General features: G+C 35.4%; 1 protein-coding gene across 1 annotated transcript; it reads left to right on the plus strand.

Moving 5' to 3' along the window:
* Nucleotides 1–257: 257 nt before the first annotated feature.
* On the plus strand, nucleotides 258–27,266 carry ptbp2a (polypyrimidine tract binding protein 2a). The gene is made up of 12 exons (XM_056450250.1): nucleotides 258–307; nucleotides 5,120–5,189; nucleotides 8,220–8,404; nucleotides 8,523–8,663; nucleotides 10,771–10,893; nucleotides 11,033–11,143; nucleotides 11,271–11,475; nucleotides 18,800–18,915; nucleotides 21,747–21,780; nucleotides 24,384–24,476; nucleotides 26,885–27,101; nucleotides 27,185–27,266. Exons 2-12 carry the CDS (start codon nucleotides 5,150–5,152, stop codon nucleotides 27,264–27,266), a joined length of 1,347 nt encoding a protein of 448 aa, XP_056306225.1. The 5' UTR covers nucleotides 258–307; nucleotides 5,120–5,149.
* The last annotated feature ends 203 nt before the right edge of the window (nucleotides 27,267–27,469 follow it).

A 27,469-nucleotide genomic window follows, 5' to 3' on the forward strand; every position in this document is an offset into this window, starting at 1 on the left:
CAGTCCTTTTCATACCTGAGACCTAAAGGGCAGACATTTTTGAGCATAATATGTGAATTAATTTATCGCCTGTTGGTAAACGAGGAGAATAAAGCGGTGATGAAATGGTGAAATATTCATCAGCTTAATTTGTTGTCTCATTGAATAATGGAGGGGATTTGAAAAGATTCAGGTTAAGGGATTTTCAGCCCTCCCTTTCTATATTTATGCCTTAACTTGCTTTTAAATTCCTGGTCTTTGCGATCTGTCTGATCAAATCTCACTTTCTGTGTTCAACAGCATTGGTGGCGTCGCAGTTGGTGTAAAGGTAAACAGTTTTTTCAGTTTCCTAATACATAATATTGCAGTGCAGTGGCTACCTGTCAAAGGCAGCACAGTACAGTGTGAATCATCATGAATGATTAAAGTGTTGTCTGAATATAGTTTTTAATAGACATCTGCTTGTTGCAGTGTTAAGAAACCACAACAGAAATTTGACCCCATAGATACCAGAACAGTGCTAGAGTTTCCTCCACTGCTGCTGCGTGGGCATTTTTTAAATAATAAAACATTTAATAATTACTCTGAGATGTGACTGTCCTGATTGTGGAACTGTCATGCAATTAATTATCGCTGATCTCAAATGATGAATACAAAGAAGAATGATATTATTGATGAATAAATATTGTAGAGGTGTGAAGCTACACTGGTCTCGTGCTTTGGTTCGGTTACGATTATCATGCCATTGATTGTTTAATTCGATATCTCAGTGCATTGACGATGCTTTCCATACACTGTTTTATATTTTCTTTACAGCACAACAATTCTTGTATTAAAATGTATAAATATATTTATATTCATGTACTATTTGTAACACAATTTTGTCCTTTAATACAAACAGTCAGATATATAAACTGAACCTTTAAAAATTCAAGTACATGCACTGAACAACATGAGCATTTATAGCAAATAAACAAATATAAATATCCCACCCGCTTTCTGAGCCTTGTCTAGCGAGTTCTTACACCCCTGTGATTGGTCACACGCTTAACAGAAAGGGCTGCGATTGGTTCTAACGCTCTGGCGCTGTTCACCGTTGAGTGGCGCTGATGAACGGCAGTGCCGATCACAGCTGATCCATGATAGACACGGTGGAGAAAACTCTCTCTGTAGACACACGCTCGTGTCTGTATCCAGAAGTAACAGCAGAGAGGAGAGGAAAAGTCACACCAGCAGGTCAAATGGGCCACAGGGAGAGAGAGAGAAATGGAGTTTACTTTCATTCTCTCAATCGCAGTGAAATATGGGCTTCTGCTGTAGGTGTCAGTGAAAGACTGTGCAGCAAACATACACGCTGTGAAATTGTGCACAATTTCTGCGTTTTTAAGTAGTTGGAGCATTGTAAATACTCACCTCCCTCGCCATAGTAAGCTACGAGATCAATGACATCAGTACATAATAACCGGTCATGATTATTACTGAACCGATACCGAATTATCCATGTCTGCATCACGGTGCAACAATTAATTTTGACACCCCTAAAATACTGGATAAACAATAAATTTGTAATTTTTTTAGTAGCCTGATTTAGGGTTGCATAATATTGGTAAAATCTGATATTGCCATATTTTATTTTTCTGCAATTAAATATTGCAATATAAATACAGTTTCACAAGATGGTTTGAATAGCACTATTTGATGATCTTTCAAGGAGCCTCATGTTTATGTAGGAGTGAAAATAAGTCAAATGAGTCAAAATTAAGATTTTCCTTGAGTATTCAAAAGTAAAATCATTTTATTTTCTGTTTGAAATGTCGATATTTGGAACAGAAATGACAAAAATTCAAAGAAAGAATTAATCATTTTCCATAAATCATATAAAATTCTGCAAAAAAAGTAATTAAATGCAATTCTTATGTTACACTTCCAAACATACTTTTTTGAGCCCAAATGTTTTAAACTCTTGAAATGCTGAGTCACAGGCCTTAAAAACACATCTAAATAGCCGCTTTCACACAGTGATACCGGTAAATGTCTGGAAAATTTCTGGAACGACTTTACCGGTAAATTCATATAAAAGGTATTCACACAGGCTCAGATGTTCCTTAATTTTTCCGTAAAAGACCATTCACACATCCATCCACACATAAATTCTGACATCATTAACCAAAAATGAGCTCTAAATGGCCCCGCTTGTATTTGTAAACGTAGAAGGGGTCAGGCTTTTCTTGATGGTTTCCCTTTTAACTAAAGCTTTAGCATTCCTGCACCTGCTTTGTGAGACATCCAAAGGCAGAACCGCAGCTAAACGTTTACACGCTTGACTACATTACAAATTCTGTGGATGGAGAAGTATTGTGAACAACTTATCTGAAAACATATGGAGGAACACTTTCAGATGTTGAGATGTTCATAATATATATGTGTGTGCTGGCGCTTACCGGCTCCTTCACGTGCACTTGCGTCAAGCAGAGCTTGAAGGTAAACAAACACTTTTATTTTCACAAACCCGCAAATGTGAATGCATATGAATGTTCTGATTGGCTAAAGTAGACGTCTCACGTCAGCGCCTTCTAGACATGAATGCCCTCTTTCTGGCAATCTTCCAGCAAATTATAGGTAATGTTACAACTTCTCTTTCCGGAGAATTGCCAGAACAAATTTAGCGGTATTTTCCAAAAAAGGCCTGTTCACACATACAGACCTTTCTGGAAAAAGGGCGATAATTATCCGGAAAGGTCTGTATGTGTGAATGGGGCTTTTGTCTAAATGGGAGAAACATGATTTTGATGCAGTGATATCAGATGAATGTGTATTATGCATTTAGTTGCATATTAACTTGCATATTAATTTATCATCATCATGTTTCTGGCATATTTTGGTGTTAATATAGTCCTCTGGCAGGGTTTTTTATTTTTTTTAAATTTTATTATTATTTTTTTTACATGTTAGTTAGGGATGCACTGAAAATTCTAAACCGAAAATTTTTGATGCACTTGGCTGAAAACTGAAACCAAAATCCTTTGTAAAAGGAAAAAAAACTTTTTTCTTTGTAGTATTTATTCTATGCTTGTAGATTGTTTAATAGATTTTATGCAGATATGCCTCCCTACAAAATCAACCCAATAAATCAAAAATTATAAATTCTTTCCAAATAGGCTTCATTAAGTCATCTGGTGGAATTATATTAATATGTTTAGGGCAATATATAATCGCAGGATAACAAAACATTGCAATGTTAGCTTTTTCAAATATCGTGCAGCCCTAATATTCATTCATTCATTCATTCATTTTCTTTTCAGCTTAGTCCCTTTATTAATCAGGAGTCGCCACAGTGGAATGAACCGCCAACTTATCCAGCATATGTTTTACATAGCGAATGCCCTTCCAGCTGCAACCCATCACTGGGAAACCCATTAACTCTCATTCACACACATACACTACTATCAACTAAGCTTACCCAATTCACCTGTAGCACATGTCTTCAGACTGTAGCGGATACTGAAGCACCCGAAGGAAACCCACGCGAACATAGGGAGAACGTGCAAATTCCACACACAAATGTCAGCTTACCCAGCCAAGGCTCGAAGCAGCGGCATTTATATGCTGTGAGGCGATCGTGCTACCCACTGCCTGACACCACAGTTCTAATATATATTTCATTTAATTATATAATTTTTTAAAGATTTTATTGACAATTTAACTCAATAACTTGGATTATACAGTTATATTAGATTATATAAAAAACACAAGCCAATTAAATGACCACAATGGAGGTGGTCATTTTACCAGCGTTGCCATGACTGCATAGTAGTGCTATTGCAAGCAGCAGAAACAAGTTTACTACATAGAAATATTTTTCTCTGTTGGCTTAAAAACAAAAATAACATTTTTGGCTAATAATTTTAGACAGCCAAAATGTGGTGCATCCCTTGCCTTTAATTGTTGCTGTCCTGTCTGACTTGCCTACCAATTTCACTGTCACCTCATCCCAAAAGGTAATGCAAGCTTTTTTAGTATTGCTGTCAGGAACATAATTTGTCTTCATGGGACTTAGCATTTATTTCCCCTTCTTTTTTTAAAATGATTTTTTGCTTATTTGTGTATTGTGTGGCGTCAAACCCACAAGAGAAAAAAAAGACAAAGAAGCCTAGGGTGATGCAAACGTAATTTGTTTTTGAATGGACAAAGAATTGCCAAGCCATTTAAGTGCATTATTGGATATTACGTGTCTGATTCTTTGTCGCTGAAAGAAAAGTGTTGCGCGGAAATGTAGAATTGTCCCTTATATATTAGATACAGGCCTGTTACAGGTCTCCATCTCTGCTTTTCATACAATTAGGCTGGTCGTAATTGAATGGGGGCAGTTTGTGTCCAAGATTGTTAGAGAAGAACTTGTTCTTTTTCAGAGATGCCTTCTGAACACAGACCTTTTAACTCAGTTTCTTTACCAACAACAGAATTTTCCTCTCCTGAAAACAATGTTAAGCGGTCTTTCTGGGAAAGCAGGTGGAAAAAGAAGCATTTGATCTTATTGCTTTAAAGTTATGTTTTTTTTCTTTCCTTCCGTTCTAATCAGTTTTGATGCTGAGGCTCGCCTGTTAAGACCTTGCCATCCCTTAATGCATTCTTCTGCTTTCAGTCGTTTCGATGTGAAATTTCACCATTCCCTTGATTGTTTGTAGTGTCGATGCCTAGAAGGCAGGCTCGGCGGCGAGTTTATTAGCGCCGTAAAAAGCCACGTCCATAAAGAACAATTCGGTGGAATTTTTTGGAACGCAACACAAACCCGAAATGATCCTATTAGGAAGTTTGGTTTGCGCCGGTTCACCGTTTGCCAGCCATCCCATCAGTCACTTTTAGCTGCACTTCAGACGGGCGACCCGATCGCGCCGAGGCCCTTCGGGAACGTGGGCAGCTCAGGATGAGATGACAGCGTCTGACATCTTAGACTCAACAAGATTAAAGCAACAATCTAGAAAAATAAGGCAGGAGCTCGTGGACGTGTGTTTTATGTGCCATGATTCTTTAAGCTGTCCGCAGAGAGCTGTATTTCATTGTTTGGTTGAGGGGATTGTGAAGGGAGAATGTCTTTATTGGAAAGCTGGATTTTTATCTTTCTCTTTGTGTGTCTCCGCAGAGAGGATCAGATGAGCTGCTGTCCGGCGGCATGTATAACAGCCCTAGTTCTGGGCTGAGCAGTATCAGTGGTAAGTGTTCCTGAAATGTGCCTTTTCTTGACCGTGAATGACATTAAAACAATCAGATTATAACAGATGTTTCAGTGGGATAGCTGATCTGAGAAGATCCTATCTGGGAATAACCTAACGCTCTCCTGTAGGTGGACACCCACGCTTATGAGCATGTGACTGGAACTGTGGTTATGTGCTCTCTGCATCTTATTAGAGAAGCAAAAGTTTTCTAGATTTTCTGGGTAGAGAAAAGACTTAATTAAGTGAACATTTGTTTCTCGGGTTTCTTCTGTGGAGGATTGATGTTGTATGAAATGCAATAGAAGAGAAATTTAAATACAGTTTAGACATATTAATGTTCGCTTCTAATAGAGGCTGAGTGTTTAATCAGTATTTTACTGTTTTATCCTGATGTTGGCTTAGTTCATCACAAAATTAAATAGCATCATTATTTAATCGTCCTTGTGTCTTTCCAGGCCATTGAGAGGTTTTTTGTCCTTGGAACACAAATGAAGACACTTTTAATCAGATCTTAGAGATTTATGTCCTATAATTAAAAGTCTGGTCACCCAAAACTCTGAAACATTAAAATGTTGGTAAATAGTGAATCATTCATTCATAGGATGTATTTTAACATGGTTTTTTAATTATTTATATTGGCAAAATCAGATAAAAATATCAACATTGACTGTCTTGTATGAAATGTCATTCTGTTGTGATGTTTTTGCAGACTTAAATGTTCAAATTCTAGTGTTAGTTGATATCACAACTGCTACACATTCAACAGGACTTCTGGTATCCTAATATCGATTATACAGACCCCCTAGTTTTTCGCAATTCTGCAATCACTCAGTCCAACGCGAAATCAACAAAAAATCGCAAATTTTTGCAATCCTGCAAAATTCTTAACTAAACACAAAATAATCGCAAAAAATTAAATAATCTCATAAAACATCAAATTCCAAACCATATAATCAAATTATATTTCTTTCCGTTTGCAATGAATTGTTTTACATGACTTATAGACATTGCATACACAGTGCACGTGATGTATTTGAGTGTCTCTCGAAAAACGACGTCTCACCTGCGCCCTCACAGTCATTTTACATTGCATGGAATGGGGGGCAAGGGAGTTTTCATCTTGTGCAGTAAGCGGACTCAGGTGGAGCGCGAGTGATATACATGTGAAATCATAGCAAAGATAAAAATTTTTGACACGCTTCAGACAAAAGAATTATGGTGTGCGTCAAATTGATAAATTGTTTCGTTTAACTCTTTCCCTGCAGTTAATGAGAGAAAATGCTTCCCTGCCATTGACGAGCTTTACGGCAATCCATGTTTTAGCGATAGTACGGTAGGGGAAGCCCTAAAGCATGTCCTATGTGTGATGATGTCCGAGGCTCCATTAGGTGAAATCAGAGAAAAAATATGATCGTGGATTTAAATAAGAGTAATACAGCCTTCCTTAGGCCTAATCTCTACCGTTTCAGATCTTTTTTTGACAAGAGACTGAAATAAAGAAGCTTTATTTTAATGATTTGTGTTATTGTTATTGTTTCAGATTGCACACCCAACATAGTAGGCTATCTAATACATTAATATATATATATATATATATATATATATATATATATATATATATATATATATATACATATATATATATTGCAAAATTGTCTGCAAATTTCTGGGAATTACCGCCACAAAATGAGTCATTTTTATCGCAAAAAGTCACAAAAAATATTGTAAAAAAACTAGGGGGTCTGATAATAGTATTGTTTCAAATATACAGTGGTATTGTCAGTATTTTGAAATTACATATTTCAATATTGCGTTAGCACTGGTGTTGTCAATTATCGACTTTGGCACAGATAGAGAGGTGATACATTTTCAACCATTAAACATGTTTTCCTTTAACCCTTTAACTGTCACCATTTGACAGGTGGGACATTTGCATACAGTTACAACAGTACCTTTGTCCTAACCTAAAGAAATATAAAGTAAATAAATAAAACAAATTATAAAATGTAATATTAATGAAAGCTTATAAACTGTGGTTTTCATATTTGGTGACTGATTATCAAAACAGTTGACATGGGAACAGTACATTAATTTGCAGCAAGAATATTCTCAGGCTGTGTGGCAAGGATTTAATTTGTTACATGAATTTTGAATAGCAATGCACATGAAATATCATGAACGACTGGTCATGAAAGTTTGGTACAACACACAAACAAAATCTGACTGTAAGCTAATTTTTTGAGATATCAACTTTAGGTAGAAAGAGACCAAACTTAAAAGATACTTCATCCAATAACTGAACTTTTTTTAGTATTATTATTATTTTCTTTAGCATTTTTGGGTGAACTATCCCAATAAATCTATGCTCCAAAGTATTGAACAATTTAAGTTGAAAAATCTTATTGTGTTTTTTTAAATAGCACAATGGATTTAATTGTGAAAAAGTACATAGAGCATATATAAACGTAATTTATCATGGTTGTTAGGTGCTGGAAAAGCATAAAAAGGCATCTTGAAAGTGCTTGAAAAGTGCTGGAATTTGAAGTTGGCAAAGGTGTAAGAACTCTGTACACATATTATTGTTGTTTTACCATATGTTTGAGAAATAACAATAATTATAGCCTACTCATATGAACCTTTATTTTACATCTACAGAATCGTGAAAAAATCGTGATCTTTATTTTAAGCAAAAAAATTGTGATTCTCAATTTAGCCAGAATCGTGCAGCTCTAATATAAACATTGATTTAATGAAATGAACAAAAGTTCCACCATACCAGCTTTATGTACACCAAACCTCTTTAATTCATGTGGAAGATCAAAATTTTCACATGCATGAAGTGTGAGTAGTGTGTGCACAGTCTTTCAGTGGAGGGACAGAAATATTACATAGTTTAATTAGTGTTCTAAATGTAATGTTCTCTTTATTCCCTGTATAAAAGGTAAATGTTCCCTTTATTCCCTCTATAGACTGTAAATGTTCTCTTTATTCTCTGTATAATGTCCTCTTTCTGACCACTTTTGGCAGATACAACATCCAATGGCAGTGACAGCAAAAAACTCAGAGTGGAAGACAGAGTCGGCGATGCCCCACCATCTCGTGTTCTCCACATCAGAAAGTTACCTAACGATGTGTCCGAAGCAGAGATCATTGCTCTGGGGCTTCCTTTCGGAAAGGTCACCAATATCCTTACACTGAAAGGCAAAAACCAGGTGCGTGGGCCAGCTGAAACGTTTTCGCTTTTACTTTAGTGAGAGATGATGAGTCTTTAGAAGGAGATGCTATTTCTGGATGGACTAACAGCTTTGAGTTCATCGCCTTTGTCTTCAGGCGTTTCTGGAGCTCAGCACGGAGGAAGCTGCTATGACAATGGTCAATTATTACTCCGCTGTGACGCCTCATGTCCGTAGCGTGCCTGTCTACATACAGTATTCCAATCACAAAGAACTCAAGACTGACAATTCAAGCCAGGTAACAAATGACCTAAATCATCTATAAAGTTTAAATATCTCCAATTAAAACATGTTTGATTTTTAACATATGACTGTGATTTTAGACCAGTGAAATTTTGCTATAGAATTGTCAATGCACGTTTTCTGCTATTTATTGTGTGCATGGAGACTATTGCTCTGCTGTTGAAATTGACACTACTCTCCAAATGCTTATTTTAGGTAAGATTAAACGTTCCATCAAATTAAAATATGTTTTTTTTAGATGTAAGGATCAGTTAATAGTTTTTAAAGATATCTATAAGCTAGTGTGCTCCAAAACCGTGACAATATTCGTATTTAGAAGATATAAAACTGATAGAAACTTGTAAAGCTTGTAGTTCACTTCCGCCTAAGTGGATCAATGGTTTTATTCACATCACCTCATACTTCAGTTTCTCCTCAAATCATGATTAATCAAATGCTCTGTAGTGTCTGACATGCCCCGCCCCCTTTAAGACTCTTTTCATTTGATGCGCTTGAGCTCAGCCACTCTCATTAGCAGAGCAGTGATAAAACAAAACGCTATTGGCTGTTTTTTTAAGGGGAGGAGCTACATTGTCCCACCCTCTCTTTGTGTTTCAGTTGAGATTATTAGAATTGATATGCAAATGCTGTCAAGTTTAAAATCACTGCTTTTATTTTAAAAAAATTATTTGTTATTAATGTTATTAATTGTTATCAGTGTTATTTATTCCTGTCATGGTGTAGAAAATTGGTAAGCAGCCATTTCTCTAGTCAGCAGTTTTGATCATTTAAAAATAATTTCAATGTGCTGATTTGCTGCTGATGAAATATTTCTCAATATTTAATGTCAATGTTGAAAGCAGTTGTAAGGGGCTGTTCCCACAGAACACGTTTTTCCTCTCCAACGTGCTACTTTTCTATTGTTTTGGACAAAAGCCAGAGTGTCCGCAGGGTCTTAAAGTATTAAAAGTTGATAAATTAATTATGAGAAAATTAAGGCCCTTAAAAGGTATTAAAAAGTCTTAAATATGTTTATACAAGGTCTTAAATTTTGTTCAAGCATTGTCTAAAGTGTTTGACTCAAAAAAAGCATAAATGCATTTATTTTCCTCCTATATTAACAATGGCGTGCTCGATCCACGCGATTGGTTTGGGCTGTGGCATGTCGGCCAAGCTCCTCCATCCAGGTGATGTCACATAATTTGCGACAAATGCTAGAAAATGATGTGAAGCTCTCCACATGTAGGATGAGGTCTTAGAATATTCTGAGAAGGTCTTTAAAAAGTCTTAAAAATGTATTGATATTACCTTTAGAAATCCTGCATATACCCTGAAAGCAGTAGACTAATCAGAAGAGCTCAGAGGCGGGGCAATCATTGTGAGCTACTGATTATAGTAGAAAGTTGGCATGACAGCCGTTTTATTTAATGTTATATAGTGACGGATGAGGTGCTCATTGTGACTTTGTCCAGAATATCTTGAGTTATATGATGTTTCTTCATTGTTGTTATTAGATCATATTCATAATATCACATCAAATGGACTGCACTTTTTTTTTAAACCCATTCCAGAGCAACACGTTAAGTGTTTTTAGAAGCAAAGGCACATTCGTTGTGAATGGGCACCTATAGCTAACACAGTATGTTCAAAGTTTAGTATGTCGAACATATGCTACAGTAACATCACAAATTTGTGGAGGAAATCTAGTTCATCCATTTCACCATAGATCAGAGTACTGATGGTTTCTATGTATGTTTTGTTTCTTAAGTATTAAAAATGCTAATTAAATTAGAACTTTTAGGTGGGCACATCCAAAAAAACAAGTTATTTCAGATGGAAAACTCTTGTAACATCATAAATAACTTTTGCTATTGCATTTAATCCACAGTTTGATTGCTTTTTACCGTTCTTGCTGAATAAAATTCGTTTCTTTAACAAAACAAAAACTGCAAACATTTGAACATTGTTTTTTTGTTTGTTGTTGTTAGGTGCTTTACATTCCATTCAGTGAATTTTCTTCTTGCCTAAATGGGTATTTCATGGCCAGAATGAGCTGCTATGAGGCCCAGACATAGTGTTTACTTGGTCTGCATGGTTAAATTGTGTTCATGTCTGATCTCCAGTCAGGTGGGACTTCCACATCAGGGTCCAACTCTAGTGACGGTAGCGGTTCGGCCTCCAGTCCGGTGCTGAGGATAATCATAGATAACATGTTTTACCCTGTCACCCTGGATGTGCTGCAGCAGGTAGGACATGTGATCAGCCCTATTGACCGTTTATATTAATGACAATGTTGATGCCCTGTGTGTTAATCTTGTTTTTTTGTAATGTTTTTTTTCCCTCTGTTGATAGCTCCCCTCAATGCTCTGCTTTCTCTGTCAATAGATTTTCTCAAAGTTTGGCACCGTCATGAAAATCATCACATTCACCAAGAACAATCAGTTTCAGGCCCTGTTGCAGTACAACGATCCAGCTTGTGCGCAGCAAGCTAAAGTGGTGGGTTTGCTCTCAGCGGAAGCTCATGTGAAAAGCACGTTTATAGTGCTCTGCGAAGACGACGCATTTTTTTCTCTCTGTCTCTCCTCCTTGCTCTTTTTTTCTATCTTTTTCTCTTTTGTTCTAGGCTCTAGATGGTCAGAACATTTACAACTCCTGCTGTACTCTTCGTATAGACTACTCAAAGCTTGTCAATCTGAATGTGAAATACAATAACGATAAAAGCAGGGATTATACTAGACCGGAGCTTCCAGCTGGAGATGGGCAGCCCGCTTTGGATGTAGCTGCTGCATTGAGTAAAGACTCCAGTTCCCTGCTTGGGAAGATCCCTGGTAAGTCTGTTTTTAGTTATTTTTTTAATTAATATTATTTGCCTTTTTTTTTGGTGTCAGTATTCCCTTATTATTCCTGTTTACTTCTGTATAAAAGGGATAGTTCACCCAAAATTGAATGTCTCCTCACTATTTATTTAATTTCAAGTGATTTCAAAGGTTTATGAATTTATTTCTTCTGTTGAACCCAAAACAAGGTATTCTGAAGAATGTTGATTAAAAAAAGCAGCCATTGACATTCATAGTAGAAACAAAAAATACCATGGAAGTCTGTTTTTTTTCAGCATTCTTCTTTGATTCAGATTTCCTTTGTGGTCAACAAAAGAAATAAATTAAAACAGGTTTGGAACAAGTGCAGGATGAGTAAATGATGACAACATTTAAAATTTTGCGTGAACTATTCCTTTAATGGCCCATTTACACTGAGTGGTATGGTACCTTTCTATGAACATGATTTTAATATAACTGCGGATCAATGACAGTGGAAAATAGCCTACTCTACCGTCTGCAATTATATAAAATAAATAAATAAATGCAACATATATGAACACATACAGACTAGGGATGCACCGATACCATTTTTTGGAACCGATCCAATCTCAGTACCAAAATTCTGAACGATCGACCGATACAGATCCGATCCCTATGGTGTGCCATTTTTTATTATAGAATTTTTTTTTATTAACATAATACAGTTTCTACAGTTCTGGTGATTAACTCGAATAACATCTCTTCTTTAGTAAAAATAACAGACCTATAGGCCTACTGTATATGACAGATGGCACAATCTAAACATGATGCTTGCTATAAACTATGGGCTAATTTATTTGAGCATTTATTATGACATTGATATGATCTGTTGTGGTTCAGCTTGTTTCCTTTTAAATATTAAGATAAAAAAAAAAATCTGTAATAGGCTACCCTTATCGATGGTAAAATAACCAGCCTTTTAGCAAAGCCTGATATTTTCCTGCAGGTTTGACAGACAAAACTAAACCATCTGAATCCAGTTTTACTTAATAAACACTCCCTTGCATAAACTCGCCATGAGTGAGACGGAGAAACTGAAAGCATGTCTGAAAAATAACTTTGTCTGAAAAATTATCTTTTTGAAAGTAACTTTGTTTGGTATATTTGTTGGTTATTTTAATGTGTATTTGTTGGTCAGTTATCTACAAAATAAACAAAAATATTTGGTGAAGTTACAAACTGGTCTGTTACATAAAATATTAATATATAAAATTACAGCCAAATATTCACAGTTTCAGAGTAGTCTATATTAGGCTAAATAATTTTATGTTAATGACAATTCATATGAGCCGGGCTGTCAGTTTCACTTTATTAATTTAATCAACTACTTTGACCACAATGAGCCAGGCTTTACAAACTATTCGCACCACTTAAAGTATTTCCCTCGGAATAATAGCCTAAACTCAGCCGGAAGGATGAGAGAACAGAAACTTATCGTAAGAATAATCTTACGAAGCGGCACATGTCACGTCTGCGCAGCTGGTGTGTGAATGAAGCGCTTGCATCCCTGATGCAGCGCACAGCCCTCCGGTATACGGACTCTTCCAAAACAGCAGCACAAAGGGGAGAAATCAGTGCGTTGAGGATCTGTCAAATGTATTATTGAGCCTTTTCTCATTTAAAGTTTCAGGTAGGCCTACTTTGTGTGTGAAGAGCAGGTAATAACCCTCTCTACTCCAGTGCTATAAATGCAATCTGCTGGTCTAACAGACACAGCGCAACATGATTTAAAAACAGCAATGAACTCCATGTTGCTGGTCAAAATGAACCCATTTAATGCAAAAAATGCATTTCTCCACTGATTATTTATATTAACAGGAACAAATAGTCTTGGAGAAAGTTTTTCGTGTTGTCATGAACGCGACATGCATTTTGAATTGTGAATGAATAGAGAATGATTGACAGGTTCAGCGGCGGGAAGCGGTGAACTGAACATGAATTTAACCACTTGAACATTCATCTGTACTTCACATTAAACTATAAAATGGCTTAAAAACATTAAGGATATTGTAGGCCTACATGACAACTTTCTAGTGCCTTTTAATAAGCTACCTTCGTTGCTTTTGTTGTCTTATAAATTACACAGAATATAATGCACGCGCAAGATCGGATTTGGATCGGTACCAGCTGGCTGATACCCGATCCAGCAAAAATATGCAGTATCAAACTGGTATCCGATCGGGATCGGTGCATCCCTAATACAGACCCTTACAGTCTCCGATATGTTACCAATTACAGAAAAACTACAACGCAGTATACAATTATTTGGGTTCAAAAATAAGTAAGTGCCAACCTCTCATCCATATGTTTGTTAGAAAGTCATTCCGAGTTCATAATAGTCCAAAAGGTGATGCCAATAGTTATACATGGCAGTTTGTTCTTGTTTTAGGTTGTTGAAAGAATCATTTGCTCCTTATTTCTTCTTCTTTGGTTTTTCACGCTTCACTCTAGCATTTGTCCGTTTCTAAAAGGATGTCAGAAGCACTTCAATAATCACGTGCATGTTATTATCATCAGCTCAAGAAGTTTGTTATTTCAAATATAGACGCGCAGCGAGCTCTATGGAGAAGGTGAAACCATTCGCGCTTTTAGACAGCCTTGTAAAAAAACAACAGGACACGGCAGGTTTTGTTCTTGTCTTTGTGGCTGTTCATCAAGACGATGACAAGGATTGTTTAAGCTCGGGTTGACCATGCTCTTTATTATATGTATATATTATTACGGTGTAATGTCTCGGCTGTGTATTTAAAAATATCGCTTCCTTTGTTTTCATTCTCCTGGCTTGTGTATGTGCTAGCGAAGCTTCTCTGGACGTGCCTAGCTCTGCCTTTTGGTACCCTTTTGTTGTACTAGTTATTCTTTGGAAAGGGTACCGAAAAGTGGTACATTACGGTTGGCTTTTAGGTACCTTTTGACAGTGGAAACGGCCATAAAAGCGTATCGACCTGTTCCATACCACTCAGTGGAAAAGGACCATATGATGCATTTTGGTCAGTTGGAACATTGGATTGCTAACAACATGTATGCCATCAAAAAACATTATTTCAGATAAAGGCATCTGCCAAGTACATACAAGTTAATGAAAACACCCAGGCTAGTTAAGGAATTGACAGAAAAAAGACACCAATTTGTGCATAATCAATATCGACATTCAAGTGGACAAGCAAATATTACAGATATAATAGAAATTTGGTACACCCACTTCAAAACACATCAGAGTGCTAACACTTTGTGTATGTGTTCATAAACCTAAATGAGAAAGTGACAAAATTTCAAAAATATATATCAAAGTTAGTTTTTCTGGCAACTTAAAATGGGTCAAATTGACCCAGAACATAATGTAAGGGTTAGTAACAATAAATAAATAAAATAAATATAAATTAAAATAAATAAATTATTTAAATTGAATTTTTTTTTTTTGGGGGGGGGGGGGGGGGGGGGATTTGGCCAATCAGATCTCAATTAGACAAGGTAAACATTTTCCTGTTTAAAATCGGTGATTTAATGTGTTTTTCCCACCTTTGACCACACATTTCATCTTATCTTGTTCATTGTTAATTCAAGTTGTCTTGAGAGCAGCCTTTTTCTTAGCTTGATGTGGCATCTTAAATGTGTGTGAGATGCTTAAAAACAGAGTGTCTGGATTCAACAGCCAAAAGTGTTTATCCATTTCATACTCGAGTAGAAACAAAAAACAACTGCTCGTTTAATTCTGATCATCGCATGTCATCAAAACCATCATCTCGTTCACGATGTGATTGATTCTGAACGCCTCTGAATGGGGACAGTATTTCAATCAGCGTCATTGATTTAACTTCGTCTGTCTGAATGCTATGAAAATGAAAATAGAAAGCTGTGTTTATGAAAGACAGAATGTAATTGGAATGTGCTCTTAAGTACTGTAAAATGTCACGTAGGCCTGTGTCTCTGAGTGCCTTGACTGACCTTTTCTCTGAGATCTGCTCATAAGGCCTCTTAATTTAAAATGCAATTTGACATTTCCCCTGCCACGTAATCAAGCAGGTATTTTATTGATATTAGGCTTAAAATTATTAGGTTTTAAACCCCACGTGGTTTTAACCTGGTCCCCCTCTCATCAGGATAAAGAACTAATATGTTTTATCTGTGTGTAATTTAGCTTTTATTGGCTGTCACAGCGAAAACAGACATGGGATATGACTGGGCCACTTTGTTAGAGGCTTCTTTGATTATGAATTCAGTTTTTTGACTTTAGTTAGTGTTAGTATCTGCAACGTTATTCAGATCGATTCAATTATCTTTCACATAATGCATTTAGGATGCTTTCACATTGGGTTTGATGCCTGGTTTGTACCCAACTTTTTAAAATCCAGCCCTTTAGTAGAAAGAACTGATTATTTAGTCATGATACCATATTGGACACTCTGGCCATGTCGCACGTACACAGGTATTTTTTTTACAAAAGGAGTTTCCTCGTTTAAGAAAGGACTTTCGATTAAAAAAAAATAAAAAATCGAAAATTTCTCTCGAAATTGCAAAAATGCACTGTGACGCATGTTATGGGCCAAATCTGATCTCTGTGTACTGTTTTTATAACTGAATAACTCCGTATATATTGGTTTATTTTGAGTCAGGGGTATCAGGCATGTTAAAAAGTAAGTGGTTTGTGGAGAAGTGGTTACTGTAGATGCGAATCATTTTAAATGATTTAGTTCGATTTGGTGAACTAGTTGAACCAGTTCACTTAGTAGATACTGTTAAAAAGAACGATTCATTCACAATCAGAATCACTTATATGGAAATAAATTCCACTTTTGGGCACAAAGGTGTTAAATTTATACTTGTAAGTGTCTGCTCGAGTCGTATTTAATGCTGTCATCATGCTGCTGTTAGGTCCACTCATTTCTGGAGCAGCGAGGATTACTGGTGGAGGACTTACTTGATCGGGCCAATGGCCTCAGAATTACAGATTCTTTAAGTAAATAGATTTACTTAAAGGCTTACAGTGTGTAATAAATGCATTTAAAAAGACAAAAACAAAGGACGTTTTTGCTATAATTTTATTTAGTTTCAGTTAGTTTTGTATATATACAATACAGTTTCAGTTAGTTCTAGTGTTTTAAAAAAACTTTTTTTTTTTTTTTTAGTTAATGAAAATATTTTAAAATTTGTTTAAATTTTTTCGTTTTTTTAACTATAATAATCTTGATATGTGCAAGTAAATTGCATACAAATCAATACAAACATTATTATTTTAACGATGTAAAAATGTGAGGATTTTCCTACAAAGTTGTGGAATTTGCCTCAATCACATCATCTTCTACGTTTAGTGTGAACCCAGCCGTGTTGGCCAATCAGAAAGGAGAAATCAGCGTGCACACTGATGTCAAGAAGCAAGAACTCCTCATGTAGTGGCCACACCACCGCACTGTTTCAGAAAATTTTCACTTTTTAGAGTTCTGGTTTCAGTCACCTGATACTGCTTTTTGTCTGGACAAACATTGGGGGTTATAAACATAGAAGAAAATTGGGCTTTTGAAAATACCTGTGTTCATGCGTACAGACCCATACTCATGGCCATTTACTCAAAGGAGAATTTCCTCCAAATTGTCAATATTGCAATAGCAAACAAACTGTTAATCATACTTTTGGAATGGTCTCTTTTTTTAATGTTATCAACAACAATTTTGATCTGGAAAGACTTTAAAGGAAAAATTTAGGGAAGCTCTGATCGGGATTTTTGCAGCTGATTGCTTATGATGGTGATCAGCCAATACTGAGTACCGCTTCTGATGCTTTAAGGTTTATATGCATTAAGCACATTTTCACAAGTATTCTACTTAAGTGATCTTTCTTTACCTAAGAGAAAAAAGGAAGGATATTGCATATAATACCCTAAACACATATCTTAAAACTATTTAGTGTGAACATGTCATGGTCAGAAACAGCTTTACAGAAAATATTAAATGGATAAAAGATGGTAAGAAAAATAACTAATGCAATTTGGAAAAATTACAAATGATGGAAGAAGAATTCAACAAGTCTAAATCAAGAAACGGTGTGAAGCGCATATTTGATGCATAAGAATTCAAATGCACACCTATTTATCCATTACTTTACTAAAAGGAAGTAGGCATAAAAATTACAAATAAATCTGTCCATTTTACCTGCTGTGTTGGGAGTCCAGTGATGCATTATTTACCTCCTCACTTATTTTAGCACTGCTGATGTGTAATATATCGGTGACCACGTGTGTCTTCCTCTGCTAGTAAACTTGTAAACAAACACTTGCATCGGTTCATGAAATTGGCCAGAATGGTGAGTACCGATCGAGTCATAAAATGTGATTATCGGCCGATACTGATCTCTTGCCGATTGATCGGAGCGTCTCTAGAAATATTAAGCACCGCGTCATCACATTGAAAGCTGTTTCAAAGTAATAACAGTGCAGGTGGAGACACAAAACAGCCGGATGCTGCTGCTTGGGTGCCTCAAGTTTGAAATTTGGAAAATGTAGATTTGTTTTAAAGTGCTAATGCTGAGCAGCAAATGCTTTTTTTTTTGTCATGAATGTAAAATAACAGTTCAAACAAACAAGAAGAAATCTTCTCTGCTTGCAGCGTGTCAAAAAGTGAATGAGGAAATGCATAATGCAGAATCTAGACTGCTATGAGGAAATCATGCACAAAAAGAAGCCCTGCCCCTACTAGTCCTGTCACCATAGATATTTTTTGTTGTACAATAGATTGCACTGAAATAAATTGCGATAAATGATATTATCATAATTTTAAGACTTTTAAGTAGTTGTCATTTTATGCCACTCATTATATAATGCAGAACGACAATATAATAACATCTAAATACAAGTACACTCTTCTAAAGTACGCGTAATATTTTATTCTTAAGAATAATTCATTTAATTTTAGTCGTTTTAACAATTTAATAATTAGGCATTGAAATCAAATACTATACTGGTTAACCATACTGACACTGACACCTCCAGTAGAGATAGAGATGATGAGAGATCAGCTAAAATGTTGCTAGAATTGGTTTTTATGTATGGGCGATATATATTGCATCACCAAAATTGATTAAGGTCCTGTCCGTGTGTTGTGCGATAAGTCGATATATTGATTATTGTGACAGGCCTAGCACCTAATCAATTTTCTGTTTCAGTTGGAAGTGCATCAACATTCTGATTGAGCGCATCTTAAGCTTTTCTCCACATTTCATCAAATTTTGCAGATCTGTACATGCATTTAACATGGCTTTTAATGTAATGTCTGGATTGGAATTGTTGTTGTGTGTGATTCAGGTGCTCTGAGCCCATTGAGTGCGGCTGCTGCTGCCGCTGCAGCTGCTGGAAGAGTGGCTCTGTCCGGGCACTCTGGCTCTGGCGGCGTGCTGCTTGTTAGCAATCTAAACGAAGAGGTCAGTGTACTTTTACATCTGAACCACTCCCCTGCATTTACCATCTTCTGTTTGTCATGCCATGTTATGTTTTTAGACTCCTGCATTTAAAACATAACTAATAAAAGCTAATTATTAAATGATAATGATATTTAAATAATATTTAAGAGTTTTTATTTGAACAATTTTTGAATAATATTTATATTGAATAATAATTATTACTCTTAATGCTCTTATAATTGCTATAATTTAGAAAAATTTACTTTTGTTTTCATAATTATTTTATATGCAAATAAGAAAAGTCCAGAAGAAAGTCTTAGTGATGCTTAACATAGGCTTAAAGGATAGTTTACACAAAAATGAAAATTGATTTGCAATTGACTTTCCGTTAAATAGTTCCAAACCGTTTATGAGTTGCTTTGTTCTGTTGAACACAACGTTATTATGTTAAAAAAAGGTAGAAACCTGTAACCATTGGCTTAAAGGGTGCTTTCACACTTTTGGTCCACACCTTGGTTTGTTTGAAGTCAAAGTACGGTCCGTTTAGCTACACTGTAAAACCCAACAGTCAACTTTATGAAATAAGTGTAGTTAACTCAAATTTGACTGAAAGTTAGTTCTACTCGTATGAAAAGAGTTTTGAATTCAGTGTTGAAGGTAATGAGTTAATTAAATACCTCATTACTTCAACTTAAAGGGAGTAAGTTCACGGTACTCATATAGATTAGTTTTTTTTAACTCAAATGGTTTGTGGCAATCGGTTTCCTCAAATGGTTTGAGTTGCCTTAACTTTTTGGGTTTTAGAGTGTAATGTAAATGTGTCTTCTGAACTTGGGTGCGCACCCGTGAACCGTACCCTAGTCTGCGTGAAAGAAGTGGTCTGGGGTAGGGTACACTTCTGATGTGAATCCGATCGTGCCCAATAACGGAAGTGAACTTCCAACTGCACAACAAACGTTAGTTTTTATAATGTTCATTCGTGTGTGTATGTCTGTGTATTACCTACCTTGGTGACAAGTGGAACTGACCCAGTGCAAACCCAGTGTGATAATGTCTGCTCGTCTCCACCAAAAACGACTTCTGCAGACATCGCGTGATGCTCTGAACGTTTTTAATTTTTTTTTTTTTTGCGCCAGATAGACGCAAGTGGTTACAAAGCCAAAAGATTCAGTAATAGCAGAATGACTGTGATATGCGGATGTCTCCATTTTGGCGATTTGCTTTCGTGGCCGTCACGTAGCAACAGCTGTACACAAAACAGCAGCTTGATGACGCAAATGTACCAGTGTTCAGAAGGAAAAAAAGATGGGGTTAACACAAACCAGCCGAGAAGGTGGCAAGGGGGGACTATTGAACTTTGGTTTGGTCCAGGCAATTGAACCAAGTGTGAAAGCACCCTAAGAGTAGAAAAAAGAAATATTATGGAAGTCAATGGTTTCAGGTTTTCAACATTTTTCAGAATTACTTCTTTTGAGTTGAACGGAAAATAGAAACTGAAATATTTTTGTGACAAATGGGGTCAGTAAATATTGACAATTTTCAGCTGTGGGTGAACTGTCCCATTAAATAGCTTTTGAAATATGTAAAAATTGACCCAGGCATTTCTTTGAGTTTTCTTTCTTTAAGTCTTTAAGGCCTCGTTTATTTTAATGATAACAAAACAAACAAACAAAAAAAGTATAATGCTTTTAAATTGCATTTACATTTTAAACTAAATTGAAGGGATAGTTAACTCAAAACTGGAAATCTGTCATCATTTGCATGTTTTAAACCTGTTTGTCTTTTATTTCTTCTGTTAAATGCAAAATAATGTACTTTTATCAAAGCTGGCAACCGGTAACCATTGAGGTAAAACAGTGGTTACTGTTTTCAGCTTTATTTCTTATTTGTGTTCAACAAAATAGGTTTGAAACCACTAGAGGGTGAATAAATAATGAGTAAATACTCATTTTTGGGCAAACTATCTAAGTTCATCATCTAAGTTTGTTTGGTTTGTTTATAATTGTCATCATATGGCATGACAAACGTATTATTTCCATAGTCTCATTCTCAATTTCTCTCTCTCTTTGTGAGAACTAATGAACTGTATGTGACATTTCCCTTCTTCTCATCCGGTTAACAAAGACAAATTTGGAGTGTTCTTTAAACGTCAGTCCTCATGTATTGCTCTGGGGGTCAGTGTGACTTTGTCTGTTCACACCATAACTTTAAGGTGGTTTTCATGTCTACACAAGCATGGCGATCACAAAGACCCGATTAAAACTCTGTGGACCGAATGCTTGAAACTACAACGCTTTTGCCTTTTTTTTGATCTCCTGCATGCACAACTCTCTAATTCAGATCATTGTTGTCATTTATCAGATGCTCCTTTTACTTTTTGATATGAATGTATCCTTACCCTGGTACCTGGGTAACTACATTTGGCACAATTATTTGCTCGTATAATGTAGAAATGCATAAAGCAGCCATTCTTCTGCATTTCCTGTGTACTGACCTGTTTTATATATTTTTTGTTCCCCCCTTTTGCTTATATTCTTTACTCCATTTGCTTCTTCATTTTTGATTTTGTCCCACTCTGTCTCTCTTTATTATTATTTTTTTACCCTCATATATATCTTTTGTTGTTTCTCACCACTTTTATCACACCTCGCTGTTCATGCTCTTGTTTTTTATTTTTGTTCTTATTTTTTTTGCTTGACCAAAACTTCGGACCCCCCAATTAACCGCCCCGAACCATGATCCATGACCACTTCACCATTCTGCGGGAAACCACCCTCCGTTATGGATGATCTGTTCATCTCTGCTCTTCCTCGACTCTTCTCTCTGTCCGCTTGCTCCTCTCTCCTCTAAAGATGGTTACGCCCCACAGTCTGTTTACCCTCTTCGGTATGTTCTTGTTAGCTCTACCTTTTTTTCATTTGGTTTCTCTTATTGTTCTCTTATTATTATTATTCATGTGCTTTTGGTTACTTTATTCAAAGTCAGCATGAAATAGAAATTTCAGATATTGGCCAGTAGATTAACTTAATGTCCAATGACAATTATTGACTAGTCTTATTTAAAAAATCGTATATACTTGACAGATATAGAATCGTATATACTTGACAGATAGTTAAGAGATAGTTCACCCCCAAAAAAATGACAATTTCCTCATCATTTACTTTTTCTCGTGTGGGAACCCTAAGAGTTTCTTTCTTCTTTTAAATACAAAAGAAGATATTTTGAAGAATGTTGGTTGCATGCATTTACTTTCTTAGTAGGACAAAAAAATAATATGGAAGTCAATGAGTGCCAGCATTTTTCAAAATATCTTCCTTATTGTGTTTGACAGAAGAAATAAAAGCTCAAATAGGTTTCAAAGAAGTGCATGGAGTAAATTTTCAGTTTTGGGTGAACTATCCCGTATTTTTTTTTGGAAATATTCATATTTATCTCTTTTTACTCTATTTGTTAATCTTTTGGTCACACTTTATTTTGTTAAATTTAAGTTACATAGCATCTATATGCCAACTAATTCTCATGTGATTATAAGTAGACTGCTAGGGTTGAGGTTAGTGTAAGTTGACATGTACTTGCAAATTTTCTTATAGTCAGTTAAATGTCTGTTGAAGGAGCAGAATCAACAGAAATTAAGCAGACAGTCTACTAATACTCAAATGGACCATTAAAATAAAGTTTATCTTTTATTTGCCAAAAAAGATGATGTAAATGAATATAAATATGATAGAATATAATGCTATAAAACAGCAAGCATATGTTGTCTTATTGATTATACGCATGGACAAATCAGTATTGATTTAGGGCAATATACGTCATTTGTGACATTTCTGTATGGGTAAGCTTCATATTAAAGCACTGGGGTCTCATTTATAAACGTGGCTATGCACAAAGGGGGTTGGAAATAGAGCTGCATGATATTGGAAAAAAGTGACATTGCAATATTTTGTTTTTCTGCGATATGAATTTAGTTTCACAAGATGACTATTTGGAAAGAATTTCTAATTTTGTAATGATTTGTAGGGGAGTGTATCTGCATACAATAAACTAAATATAAAAAATTAAAGCACAGATGAAAACAACAGGGCAGAAATACAAATGAAATCAACAACGCTTTAAGATATTGCAGTCAAACAGTATTAAAGTATAGAAATTCAATATGTAAAATGTAAAAAAAAAATATATATTGTTAAATCTAGTCTTTACTGTATTTAACAAATTAAACCTCATTAATATTCGTTAAAGCGGCAACCTTTACAATTTCCTGTGCCCAAAACAGTTGTAATTAACTTGAAATCTTGCAGTTATAGGCCTTAAAATACACATCCAAAAGTCTTTAATTTTATTAGATTGGAACTTTGCATGTTCTGAACTGTGTTTTCTGGTTAGTTATAATCCCAACTTGACATTGTGATTTTGATGCTGAAACAATATATTGTGCAGCCCTAGATGGAAATGTGTGTATGAAAAAAAATGGTTCCTTGAAAAACAAAATTGATGGTAGAATGTGCACACCTGTAAGTAAACTGTAATATAAACCTAACATCAAACAAAAAAGGTGACAGGGGAAGCCTAATGTGTCTGTGCTCTTTGGGTAAGGGATTCATCAGAATTAACAGCAAAAGTAAGTCCAAGGCAGTCGAAAAATGTGGAAAAAATAATAAAAAGCCTTTATAAGGTAACCACCCTGATGAAGGCAATTGTTTGCCGAAACGCGTAGGCGCAGTTTTAAGGAATAGCCATGTCAATATAGGCATTTTTCGAGTGCCTTGGACTTACTATTGCTATTATATACATTTATTTAATGTACATATTGTTCTGTAATGTAATGTAAAAATATCTCATATAAGGCATAATCACTAATAAATACACTACAATTTATTCTGTCAATTGTTCACTTTTAGAAAGGTTTCTCCCCAAAGTTCTATAAATGAGACCCCTGGTTTTTTGGCAAAAACAAGTATAAATATTTGTTAAAAATATCAATCAAAATCATTTCTTAGTTTAATCAGTTGAATTAATGTTAATGAAAAATAAGCAAATGGCTTTTTAGCATTTCTAAATGGATAAAGTACATCTGTATTTATTTATTTATTATTATTTCTTCTTTTGTAATGGAGGTAAATCAATTTTGGATGCTGTTTCATGTTGACTTTAAACCATTATCATTAACTGGCTTTAAGAGTAAAAGTTTTTTGCTTTTGGTTCTGCCTTTTTAACTATTTGTTTGGATGCATGTTTGTCTTTGGTTCAGTTTGCACAGTTTCGATGTTCCATCTTAGCTTTTAATTTCTCTTGCATTTGAGGGTGTGTGTGTGTGTGTATATCTATATATATATCTGAGTCTTCTGTCAGGTTGTGATTAGTTTTCTCCATCTCGATAGACATTCTGTGAGTCTATCAGTCTATCTTTCCACTCTCTGAGTCTCACTCCTCACTCTTTCCTCCGTCTCTGGCTTTCTCTCCGGCTGCTGCTGCTGCTCTGTTCACAGGAGTTTATGGAGACGTGCAGCGCGTGAAGATCCTTTTTAATAAGAAAGACAGCGCACTGATACAGATGGCCGATATGAACCAGGCTCAGCTTGGTAAGAAGCATACCGAAACATTCTTAACAGTTATTGTCACGGCAACTTTACATGCCAGTCAAGCTCAATTTGCAGTCGCATTCAGACTTTAAAGACGTTGTGAAATCGCAGAAGATTCATTCAGAATCGATGTCCTTGGTTTTATTGTGCGCAATTTAATTGCAAATAAAAATGTATTCATTAAAACTGAACAGCTTTGCCTCATAAACAACAGCTCTCATGGCGCCCACATTATTTCCTGATGAAAATTTAAGAAGTTTGCAGGTTGTGAATGCCTTATGGATATGTAGTGGAGATAAAAAAAAAAAAAAGAAGAAAAAAACAAAGGATATGATGAGTATTTGCAGTTTTGTGCTGGATAACTGTTATACAGGACTAATATTTATGTATATATTTTTTTAAACTGATAATTATTATTATTATTATTATTATTACTTTTATTATCACATCAGCTGCCAGTACTTCTTTCCTACTACTTTAATGATCAACATTATTATTGTTGTTAATATTATTGCTGCTTGACTTACCACAAATCACATTAGCTATGTTTCCATCCACCTATTTTTATGCAAATGTTGGATATGAGCATAAAAAACGATTGATGGAAACCCCAAGATGCGGATCCATTTTGAAAATGCGCATAAAAAAACATATGCGCATATTTGAGTAGGATAAACTATTTATTCGATAAGAAAAGATATCATGTGATGATAAAAATGTGTGTGAATGGACAAACCAGCAGGCTGAGCACACTGTAAATCATCTGAACTGTTGTTTTGGTCATTCTAAAACACCGTTTTATAGTGTTATATTATTAACTCCATCCAGAACTGTGAAGAGCATCTGTGCTCCACATCTCACGCCTGCAAACGCCACCATGCGTTCATTGAGTGTTGGCATCGTCGTATGAGGTGCAAGTCATTTATTAAATAAAGAAAAGATTCACGCAGCAAATTCCATTTTTACTGTTTATATTTGGTGCCAGATAATCAGGAAGTGACGATTTTGTTGTCTTTGACTCATTGGATTGAAACGCTGCTTTATTTGCACCTCTTTTATGCGATATTCCAGTTTTGCACATAATTTAATTCACATCTTTGGATGGAAACATAGCTATTGATATGTGCACATAGTTTTTTTTCCCCCTTTTTTGTATATTATTATTATTATTATTATACTCATTGTCCCTCTCTTTCTTTCGTTTTTTTTTCTTGTATATCTTGTATATTGTATATTGATTGTTATCAATTATAGGTCATGTTTTTGCATAATAAAGAATTTTTATTTTCCATTTCGAATAAAATTTAATACATTTATGATCACAGAATTAAACTGAACACACTGGGCTATTTATCACTTTTGTCAAATCTGTAGAACTTCATAGAATCAAACTAATATTAACATTTTACTCAAACCCATTGCTAATAAATCCAGAATCAAAGGATTTTTCTCTCTAGCTGTATGCATGTTTATACTTTGTGTTATTAAAAATGCACTACAAGTTAAATGTTTGGGGCCAGAAATTGTTTTTTTACTTATTTTTTTTTTAGTAATTACTGTTTTTCAAAAACATTAAATGCATTAAATAATAATTTTAAAAATATATTTACTTTGTAGATAAATGTTAATCCTAAATTTAATCCTGTTAAATAAATGAAATCCTAAAAAGTTAAATACTTTTCATCATTGTCATCGTTTTTAATAAAAAGCAATTATTTTGAGCACTAAATCAGCTTATTGATATGATTTTTGAAGGATTTAGCTGGAGTAACGATGCAGAAAATGCAGCATTGTCAAATTAATTTCAAAATAAAAGTGTTACATTTTAAGTTCTGTTCTTGCCAACTTTATAATTCAATAAATACACTTTTGGATTGCATAATAGTCTTTAAATAAAATAAACCATTATGTGGAGTATTTTGAAATGTGCATTTTTTTAATTCTATGTTTCACATAAACTTAGCTAAAAAGAGCGGGCAGGATGTAGAGTAGCTCCTCCCCTTTTTAAAAGCAGCCAACAGTGTTTTATTACAGCTCTGCCAGTGAGAATTGTTGAACCTGATTTTTACAGTATATGGGTTGAGCTCAAGTGCATCAAATGAAAAGCAAAAAAGAAGCGCCTTGAAGGGGCGGGACATGTCAGATACAGATTTGATTGGTCAAGATTTGATTAGAAGCAAGTATTAGGTGACATATAAATCATTGATCCATTTAGGTGAGTGATAAACTGCAAGCTTTACATGTTTATATCAGTTTTAGATCTTCAGAACGCAAATTTAGTCACTGATTTGTACCACATTAGCTTTTAGATATTTTTAAAGACTTAACATACTGATACTAACATCTAAAGAACATTACATTTAATTAAGTCTTTCTCATTTTTCTTCTATTCTGTGGCTGTACCTCAGCGATGAGCCATCTAAATGGTCAGAAGATGTTTTCAAAGATCATCCGAGTCACGATGTCCAAGCACCAGACCGTTCAGCTGCCGAGAGACGGTTTAGACGACCAGGGTCTCACCAAAGACTTCACCAACTCTCCGCTACATCGCTTCAAAAAGCCCGGCTCCAAGAACTTCCAGAACATCTTCCCTCCTTCTGCCACGCTGCATCTGTCAAACATCCCGTGAGTAAAAGCTGCATTCGCCACTTGTCAGTCTGTGTGTCAGTCGTCGGGGAGCAGACTCATTTTTCTGTCATGTTTTGAAGGCAAGACGTTACTGAAGAAGACCTCAGAGTCCTGTTCTCCAACTCCGGCGGCACTGTGAAAGCTTTCAAGTTTTTCCAGTAAGTCTGTCGCCATTTAACGCCTCATCAAAACGATGCTTCCGCTTTCATTTGTGCGATTGTTTCTAGTCTCTGCAGAGATCATAAAATGGCCATAATGTGGCCTGGAGTTTCAATGCTGAACAAGAACTTCTGAAATGATCATAGCAAGTGTTAGAACAAGCATTGAAAAGACTTATTTACCTTTAGGAGATTTTTCCTGCTCAG

Source organism: Danio aesculapii, chromosome 24 (assembly GCF_903798145.1).
Source record: "Danio aesculapii chromosome 24, fDanAes4.1, whole genome shotgun sequence".
Classification (NCBI taxonomy): domain Eukaryota; kingdom Metazoa; phylum Chordata; class Actinopteri; order Cypriniformes; family Danionidae; genus Danio; species Danio aesculapii.